We start from the raw sequence: 10,453 nt of genomic DNA on the forward strand, positions 1-10,453 counted from the left end.
TTGATTTGATTATGTTCATTTCAGTGAGGTATCAACTACCGAAAATAACCGACCGCGTTGTGAACTTGGAGGTCTGCTATTTTCGATATTTTCAACAAAAGGCCCTTTTAGACATTTCAGCTCCTGCCTCTCCGAACATTCTCTGCACGTCACTGCACACACGGATATGCTTAAAGGGATAGTTCACCCAAAATGCACGATTTCAATCGATTACTCACCCCATGGAGGCTTGAATTCATGGATTTGTTTTTGTTTCATTTGTTCCAATAATTTGAGTACCAGCAGTGGTTCCCTATTAGCCAGGGACCCAGTCACCAAAATGGGAGGGGACCTGTGATTTTCTGCCGTACTTTTTATTTCTGTTTTATCTATTAGTTTGGTCATTAAGGTCCACAGAATGAGAGGCCTGCTCTGCTGGAAACATAGCGAATAAATGTTATGGCCATTTGTATGTTCACTGTCCCATTGACTCCATTAGAAATATATTAAAAAAAAGAAAAAAGTCTGCTTTAATTAGCATGTGAGGGGTCAAACTAGGGGTTCTTCGTGATTCTGAATCCATTGCAAGCATTTGTTTTGCATGAAAAACATTCCTTGGGCTAGATATCGGCACCCGGAGATTTCATTTTTTATTATTTTTTTGACGGTCACGGCCCTAAAAAGGTTGAAAACCACTGTTGTAGAACCCTTTGCACCCTCATCATGAGTCATGACATGACATCATGATTTTCATACATCTGAAAACTTGTGAAACAGGACATTCTGCATAAGGAGTACTTTCTACTTTTGGTTCTTAAAGTACATTAATCCTAAATCCTTCTAAGGTTTTTGAAAAACGTATGTTTCTATGATCGGATACAAGTACATTTTCAATTCCAGACTTCTACTTGTAACAGAGTGTTTCTACATTGCAGTATTGGTACTTTTACTTGAGTAAATCATTTGGGTACCTTTTTCCACCACTGGGTATGGGACGCTAATGTCACTCGTGTCTCTCTCCAGGTATGGGACACTAATGCCTCGACGGACCACTGGAGGCCAGGGGACCCACGCGACAATCCAAGACTCTTCCTTTTGATTTCTTAAACTTGTCCCACGTACCAAAATATGATGACCGCGCTTCCGAAGCGTGCCCCCCCCCCCCCCCCCCCCCTCCAAGAAACCAGAGAGGGACACGACGGAGCCGCGCTGTTCCAAAAGCACTGTACCGTAAACAGGATCACAAATGTACGGTTGCCGAGTATAGTGCAGTGTATTTGCACAACAATATTTTTTATTATTATTATTTTTGCTTTCTAAACGAAACAAAAAAAAAATGCTGTGAAATTTGGACGTTTATGATAAATAGGGGGTGGTGGGTTTTGTCTCGTAGGATCCTTCCAGAATATAAAACGCAATCTTGTAAAACGTTTTTAGATTTTCTCTACAACGTAGCCTTGAAATGATCGTAGACCAATAGACTAACTGAGATGGAAAATTAAAGTGTCCGTATTCCAAAGAGATTTTATGAAATCACTTCTCTCCCTCTTAAAGATCATGTTCCATCTCTCTTTTTTAATTTATATTTAAAGCAAAAAAGAAAAAAAAAAAGCCTTCACACATTGCTATTTTATTAAATGTTCACCCATTCAGGATAGAAATTATAAGCACTTCTAGAATTTAGCCAATGACACATTTATGTTTTACCAATAGCGCAGCGACGGTCTAAGTAATATATGTTAGCACATGTGTTGTTTTGAATATGAACTATCATATTGTATCGTATATAACGTCTTTATACTCGTAATGAAAAGGTATTACGCTTGTTTTTTTTGTTTTTTTTATGCAGAAATGACCCACCATCAGGCAGTTACAAGGATTCATGTTAGCCTTTATTGTGCCGTGTTTGAATATTCGGAAAGCCAATATGACTTTTATCTTTTAATGTCATTTTATTTATGTTTTTCTCGTGTTTTGTTCCTTTTGCTATGATTTTCTCAGCTGTGTTGTTTTTTGTTTGTTTTTTGTTTTGTTCTTGTTACTCAAGTCTCTATCTCTTAAACTTCATAGACATTCCTCTATCAAAGCAGGTATACACATAAACATTCCTTATACATTGCAGGTATAGGCAATGTAGACACAGACATTCCTTTTAAAAGCAGGTATACAAACAAACAGATATTCTTCGTAAAAGTAGGTACACAAGCAGACATTCCTCTTACAAGCAGGCTACCTTTTAATCTCAGCTATGCAAATGCACATTATTTTATATGATATTGGTCTAAAGAAATTGAAATAATCGAAGTAATCGTGTAGAAATGATGCAAACCTTCTACACGCACACACATGTACGCAGTATACCACTTTGTAAATCTATAAGCCTTATGATTGCAATAAAAGCATTTACTTTTACATTGATAGCTGAGGTACAATACAGCAGTGGTCCTCAAACATTTTCATTTGATGTATATTGTATACCCCAAAACTGGTTTGTCGTAATTTGGCCATAGACAAACCCCCCCAACTCCATAGACACATACATAACTATGGAACCGCCTCTTTAAATTAACGAGAATCACTGCTGTGCCGTACAAATCTTCTCTTAAGGTGGTTGCACACTGCTGCGTTTTTCGTTGCGAAATGCGTTTTTCAGGGCAAGGAGAGAGAGAGAGATAGAGAGAGCAAGGGGCCGAGTGGTGCGCGAAACGGGCGGCAGTGTGCAAACGTGACTGACATAACGTGAGGTTGATTTTTTTATTTGCGTGCTCCGAAATTCAGTCCGATATTCGGCCCGAAAAACGCAGCAGTGTGCAACCAGCTTTACGGCTTCTCTTCTCTTACGGCTTCTCTTATAACCCTGGCATATCTTTTCATGTCAATTCATGTCATTTCTAGTGTCAATTTGGGGTCCCTGACTTGAAGAAGTTTGAGAACCACTGCGCCAGACAATCAAGAGTTCAGCTTATTTTTTTAAATGTTAAGAAATTTTCTGACGAGGTTGAAAGTATCACATTCCAGTTATTCCATTTGCTGGGGGGAAGGGGTTGTATTAAATCAGTGGTTAATAGAAGTTCATTAAAAGATTTTTAATGAAGTAAAAGAAGCAATACCACAATGCAGAACTCAGTTACAACTAAACATCCCGTATTCAAAAGTAAAAGTACAGAAGTATTGTCATCATATATTTACAGTACCAAAGTACAAAAGTGTTTGACAAACTTTTTTTTTCCAGAAAGATTTTTTCTAAAGTATATAAAAAAAAACTATTGTCTTAAATGGTTAATATATGTTTCATAATAATCTACAAACGTAAATCTGCAAAGTAACGTTTAATTAAACGTTTTCAAATAATTGTTGTGGAGTAAAAAGTACAATATTTGCCTCTGAGATGTAGTGGAGAATTATCGAAAAAAGTAAAGTAAAAGTACCTTGAAATTGCACTCAAGTACAGTACTTGAGTAAATGTACTGTAATTAGTTACTTTCCACCCACTGCTTTAAATTGATCTGCGTGTTTCTACTCAAAATAATGTCTTAGACAATCACATTCCACAGTTCCTATGACCAAAATGTGGGGGGTTTTATATACGCGTTGGTTTTATGTGCTTTTTTATACCATGGTCGTTTTTTTTTTCTTTCTTTTTTTTGTTGTTGCCTTTTTATCCTTTTATTTCCATGTTTATTGTTAGGGCAGCGGTTCCCAACCTGTGGACCGGGGCCCACTTGTGGGCCGTCAGGATACTGCAAGTGGGCCCTCAATTAATTGGCAAAACACTTAAGATCTGTTTGATCAAATGAAATTAAAATGAACACGTAAAGGTAAAAAACTATTTCATGGTATGTTTTCTTTAAAACCTGAGTTTTCAATGTGATGCCAATAACTAAACTTCTATGTTAGTTGCATTGAGCCAAGCCGGATCACAAGCGATATTTTTGTGTAACATTCATTTTAATAGTTTGTTTTAGTGACACTGGCCTTGTGGCTAATTACAGTGTTTGTCTAAGAAGCCCTAGCACCCGAGAGGCGAGAATAGTTTCAAAAGCAACAGCACGTCATCAGAAACAATATGTATTAACTGTAAGACACATAAATACATAAATACGTTTCTGTCATTTAAACAGGTATGTTTAATTGTGTTTAGAGAAGTTGTCGAAGAACCCATTTTATGTGGAATGGTTATTGTGAAAAATATTCCAGTGAAAGATGATATAAATGTGTAATTTTTGACATAGTTACACAATATGGCTATATAATAATACAAATATGATCTGAAAAAATGCACACACTTTTTGTGATCTTCAAGTGGGCACTGGTCCAGAAAAGGTTGGAAGCCGCTGGTGTAGAGGTAATAATAACCTATGCAAAGCAAAGCACACGCTATCTTTACGTTTCTCCCAACACTTCTCATGTCCTAGTAGTGGGTAGTTTCCAACTGGATGAATGTTTTTTTTTACACATTGTACCATTGACTCAACAGCAGCAATAAAGACAGTATGGTAATCTCCTCGCTCAAGTGTTTTTCACTCCTCACTCCTTCACTTTTTTCATCTACAAATAGCTTGTAGATCTCAAGTGTAGAGCTCACAGGGGTTGCAACTCACAACCTCCAGCCCTGATTTCTCACATGGCCCTCTTCTAGCGACACCATGACTTTTGAAAAACACATTTTTGGACACTGCTCCTACAGATTTTGGCCTAAAATCACGCAAAGCGGTACACAGTATCTCTAAAGTCATGTCATCAACATGGATCTGTCCCATTTCTCATATTCCCTCCTGATTGGCTACCATTGGCTTCTAAAGTTTGTGTATGCGACCTGACGCTCGCTTATCTCCCGATTAGGGAGTCTTACTGGTACTATTGTATGATGAACTATAAAATAGGGCTTAAGTGGTTAATCAGTCTAGTCAGTTTAGTCTATTAGAATTTGGTCAGATTGATTTGTTGATATATAAGAAATTGTCATAAGGGAGTACCATGTCACTCTGACTCAGACATAACCATAAACGACCCAATATGCCCATATACAGGCATATATGGAGATCCGGTTGTCCATGCTCTAAAGAGCACTTAATAGAAGTTGTTGAGTATGAACCATGGTGTTGCAGTAGTTGGTTATATAATATTTCACTTAATAAGCATGCAGTAGATCTAATTGGTTGTACCTTGCAAAATATTTTAAGTTCAAAACTGAATCTTGGTTTTAAAAAAAATATTTTCCCCCATGTTTGTGGCAGGCTCTAATCTACCACTGAAGAGCATGCACTAGAACTACAATAGCTAAGTATGAACATGGTGGTACACCTCGCAAAGCAGACATGAGTTCAAAAGATGATGTTTTCTTTCAACCAATCTTTCAATAAAGAGCACACAATAGAACTTGTTGAGCATGAACCATGGCCGTGCAGTGGTGTTTTTCAACCTTTTTTAGGGCAGTGCTCCCTATCGAATATCCAGGTCCTTTAATGCCCCCCACACACAATTAAAATGTTATTACCAAATGACCACCCCAACGGGGCTGCTCACGGGGCATTCCCGGGGACCACCCACTCCTGGTGCTCCAGAACGGATGCAAAAGTGGTGGCGCCCCCAGTGGAGGACCCCGTGCCACTGCAGCTCACATAAAATGCCGTAACTCGGGCTAGGAGCGACCGGGAGAGCCGGGGCCGGTACCTATTCGTCCGCCTTGGCGGCGCGGAGACCCCACCCCTCATTTCTCACATGGCCCTCTAGCGCCACCATGAGGCCGATTCAGATTTTGCCCTAAAATCACGAAAATCACTACACAGTATGTCTACACTCATGTCAACAACATGGATCAGGAAGATTTTGGAAAAACACATTTTTGCTCTATTTGTGGAGATAAGTGACCTACGGTCGCTTATCTCCCGATTAGGGAGTCTTACTGGTTTTTATTGTTGAGAAGCAGACATCAAGACCATGTAGATGACCTGGAGCTAACTGGAGAGAACAGCCCAAGACAGAGATGCCTGGAGATCACTTGCTGACAGCCTCAGAAGGGGTAGTAGGCGTAAGTACGTGAATATTTTTTTCATTCAGAAAACATCTCATCGATTATCACGTCACATGATACTGACATGATACTGGCATGATACTGACATGATACTGACCATGATACTGACATGATACTGACCATGATACTGACATGATACTGACCACCATGATGCTGACTTGATAGTGGCATGATACTGACCATGATACTGACATGATACTGACCTCCATGATGCTGACTTGATACTGACATGATACTGACCATGATGCTGACATGATAGTGGCATGATACTGACCATGATGCTGAAATGATACTGGCATGATGATGACTATGATGCTGACATGATAGTGACCATGATGCTGACATGATACTGACCATGATGCTGACATGATAGTGGCATGATACTGACATGATACTGACCATGATGCTGACATGATAGTGGCATGATACTGACCATGATGCTGACATGATACTGATCATGATGCTGAAATTATACTGGCATGATGATAACTATGATGCTGACATGATAGTGACCATGATGCTGACATGATACTGACCATGATGCTGACATGATACTGACCATGATGCTGACATGATACTGACCATGATGCTGACATGATAGTGGCATGATACTGACCATGATACTGACATGATACTGACATGATAGTGACCATGATGCTGGCATGATACTGATCATGATACTAACTGACATGATATTGACATGATACTGACCATGATGCTGACATGATACAGACCATGATACTGACATGATACTGGCATGATTGCCTACCTGATTGAGGAGGAAATTACATTATGTTGTTATTGGTTACATGTAACCTGATTTCCAGTACATTATCTTATTCATCTGTGTGCCCTATGATACATTATATTTTACATGACGTAAGAGCCAAGCTGTCTCTCTTAGGCCTGATAGCTATTGTTTATATTGTCACTGTCAGGCAGAAAGTTTGTATCTCCAAGTTTCAAATGTATGTTTTTTTTTTTTTTTTTTTCGTAAAGCAAAGCCCTGCTTCATCATACAAGACTGTCGCACGAAACTTGTGAAAATAGCAGATCTACAAGCACAAAACGCCTCGCACCGATCGGCTATTTTCACTTGTTTAAATCATTTAAAAGAAATGATAAATACTAAACGGTTTTGAACATTGAACAAGGTTTCCGTTCCACCCTACAATGACAATATATGGTACAGCTTGTCCTTATTGCGACCGTAGGTCGCATTTACTACCAAAACCTCCACGGGCTGTCTGTGAGTGAGTGAGTCAGTGAGTCCGTCACACTTTTGCCCTGCTCATATCTCCACAACCGTTGCCCCCATCCATGCCAAATTTTGCACACACACTCCTTACCTGCCAAACTACAACCTCCAAGGACCCCCGGAGCTCCAGGGACCCTGGGGGACCCCCAGGTGTAAAAAAATGTCCGTCCGTGAGTCATACGTCACACGTCACACTTTTGCCCTGCTCATATCTCCACAACTGTTGCCCCCATCCATGCCAACTTTTGCACACACACTCCTTACCTGCCAAACTACTACCTCCAAGGACCCCCGGAGCTCCAGGGACCCCCAGGTCCCTGGGGGACCCCCAGGTGTAAAAAATGACCAAATGTGCAAAAATTACCAAATGACCACCCCCACGGAGCTGCTCACGGGGAATTCCTGGGGACCACCCACTCCTGGTGCTCCAGAACGGATGCAAAAGTGGTGGCGCCCCCAGTGGAGGACCCCCTCCACTGCAGCTCACATAAAATGCCCTAACTCGGCCTAGGAGCGTCCGGGAGAGCCGGGGCCGGTACCTATTCGTCCACCTACGGTCGCTTATCTCCCGATTAGGGAGTCTTACTGGTAACATGACAGTATAACTATGGTCTGATTCCTTGTGCTTGGGGCAGAACCACTGTACCAACCACAGGCCTGTGTGTATTCAATGCACATCTCCCCTGTCCACATGTATTAAAGCACCAACACCACCACCTTCTACTGTAAGTGGTGCCTCTGACCCTTTTCCTATTACTGATTGACCGTGAATTCCACCACACCCCCAAACTTACGCGTAACTATGCGTACACCCCGGCCCTGGGGGACTGTACTGCCCCCGCTGAGAAACACTAGATTACACGAAATGCGGTTAACCACCCTGTAACCCCCATTCGGTTCCAGGGAATAGAGCAGATTACTCTCCAGAGCGGGGGTGATGTTGAAAGTCAATCAAGGCCCTGTATTGAATCTGCATGCTATAACGTTTACAACCCTTAAAGCGATATCATATTTCACATTCAAACATAGACGTTAACATACTCAGGCTTTTGTGAGCACCCCAGACAATTTTTAAGTTGCTCGATTCAGTATGTAGATATTTGATATTCATTTTATCAGCCACACCCCCTCCCTATACAAACCTATTGTTAACTTCAAACTCCATTTTAACCATGATAAACTCATTGAATACGCACGTCCTTTGTTCTGGTGACAGATATTGTCCTTCTAATGCGCGAGGGCGGCATGCTTTTTCAAATATATAAAGACTGAATCAAGCAACTCAGAGACTGTCTGAGGTGCTCATAAAAGCCTGACTAGATGTTAAAATGACCCCAAACATGTTTGAAAGGAAAATATCCCTACATTTAGTGTTGTTGTGACTGTCAGGTCCCAGTTACTATCAAAACCTCCACCGGCACCGTTGCCCCTATCCATGCCAAACCTTGCACACAAACCACAGCCCCTGTCATTTCTCACATGGCCCTCTTCTAGCGCCACCGTGAGGCAGATTCTTGCAAACCACATTGTTGGACACTGCTCCTACAGATTTTGGCCTAAAATCACGGGAAGCGGTACACACTACACAGCATCTCTAAAGTCATGGCAAACCCTGATTTCTCACATGCCTCTCTTCTAGCGCCACCATGAGGTTGCTTTTTGCAGAAAACATATGCGACCTGGCGGTTGCTTATCTCCCGATTAGGGAGTCTTACTAGTAAATAAATTCAGTGTATTGGTGTTTCCCTCTCTCAGTAGACAGTAAGAAGACAGACATTCTAAACTGGCCCTTGTGATCCGGTTTAGGAAAAAGGGGGACAAAGAATTGTGGTGGGGTGGTGTGTTCTGGTTGGCGTCACATTGTGTTTGTTCCCCAAATATTGCGAATCAATTTGTTTAGTCTTTTAGCCGTGCTACGAGTTAGAATAAACGATGGACATACCAAACGATTATTATACCAAAAGAAACAAAATGATTACACCAAACTGAACACATTTTAAACTTGGGGAAATCATTTTGGAGGTTGAGTGTGGTCTCTGTAGTACACTACATTTGGGACTACAATTCCCTTGGTGATTAGTCGCTGGATTGTTGGACACAGGTGTCTTACATTGGCTATCAAGTGATGACACTGCTCGAATGCTCATGTACTGCTGCATTCACTTGTATGCCTGAAGGTCACACGAGTCACGACCGAAACAAGCTTGCAGTAAAACTCGGATATCTGCACAGTGTTTTTTAAGCGGGTGGCTGCTGTTTTGTTCTGTTTAAAAGAAAATGGCACTCAGAAAATTGCAGTCCTAAAATGTCCTCACAAGTGTAGTAATACAAGTGTGTGTGTGTGTGTGTGTGTGTGTGTGTGTGTGTGTGTGTGTGTGTGTGTGTGTGTGTGTGTGTGTGTGTGTGTGTGTGTGTGTGTGTGTGTGTGTGTGTGTGTGTGTGTGTGTGTGTGTGTGTGTGTGTGTGTGTGTGTGCGTGCGCGCGCGCGTGTGTGTGTGTGTGTACACGTGCCCTTGTGCGTGAGAACGAATAGGAGGGCTCGCGGTCATTGTCAGGCCTTCCTGGTCTGGGTATAATTGGCATATCCAACAATAGAAGCCCTGTCTGGGCCAATCAGGACTAACACAGGGAGGTCACATGAATAGACAGGACTTTTTTATGATATTATATGATTGGAGGTGCTTCCTTGAAACTCACGCTTCTGGACCTGGAAGAATAACTGCGACGCAAGCTAGTCCAGCTCAGCTCTTCTGCTGCAGGGAAAGGTAAGAGTTTTGCGTTGTCGCTGTCGAGCAGAAACCTCGCATGTCCAAAAAGTGTTACTTACCAGGAAATGGTGGGGGGGACCTGTATTCTCCAGTGAAATTGTAATTAAGTCATAAGCTTGAAGAGCTTATGACTAAATTATAATTTTACAAGCTTTTCGTAGGTTAAATATTCCACTTACACACAAAAAATCTAATACGGAGATGCTTGAACTTGAAGGTGTTTTGAACTTGAATTAACCACATGCCCTGTTGCCTTGTAGCCAAAATAAATAGCTTGACAATCAAAAGTTATGGAATTCTGTCGAATAGAACTTACTCTCTTGGCAAGCGCAGTGCTTGAAAAGTAGCCTACTCTACCAGTCTATAAATCTGATTTCAAGTGGGCTCATCCTGCATTGCTAGAGCTTTACGTGT

The 10,453-nt window shown here is 41.3% G+C and overlaps 1 protein-coding gene across 3 annotated transcripts in view; it reads left to right on the forward strand.

Moving 5' to 3' along the window:
- cald1a (caldesmon 1a) overlaps nucleotides 1–1,162 on the forward strand; it is a 140,210-nt gene extending 139,048 nt beyond the window's left edge. For all 3 annotated transcript variants that reach the window (XR_013963318.1, XM_080754730.1, XM_080754731.1), the window contains one exon: nucleotides 1,003–1,162. Coding sequence is in view for 2 of the 3 variants with exons in the window: in XM_080754730.1 (XP_080610856.1) it covers nucleotides 1,003–1,016 (14 nt within the window). In the remaining variant the exon portion in view is untranslated. The remainder of the gene's footprint in view (nucleotides 1–1,002) is intronic.
- Nucleotides 1,163–10,453: the final 9,291 nt, after the last annotated feature.

This window comes from Nannobrachium achirus, assembly GCF_963921795.1.
Source record: "Nannobrachium achirus genome assembly, chromosome: 23".
NCBI lineage: Eukaryota > Metazoa > Chordata > Actinopteri > Myctophiformes > Myctophidae > Nannobrachium > Nannobrachium achirus.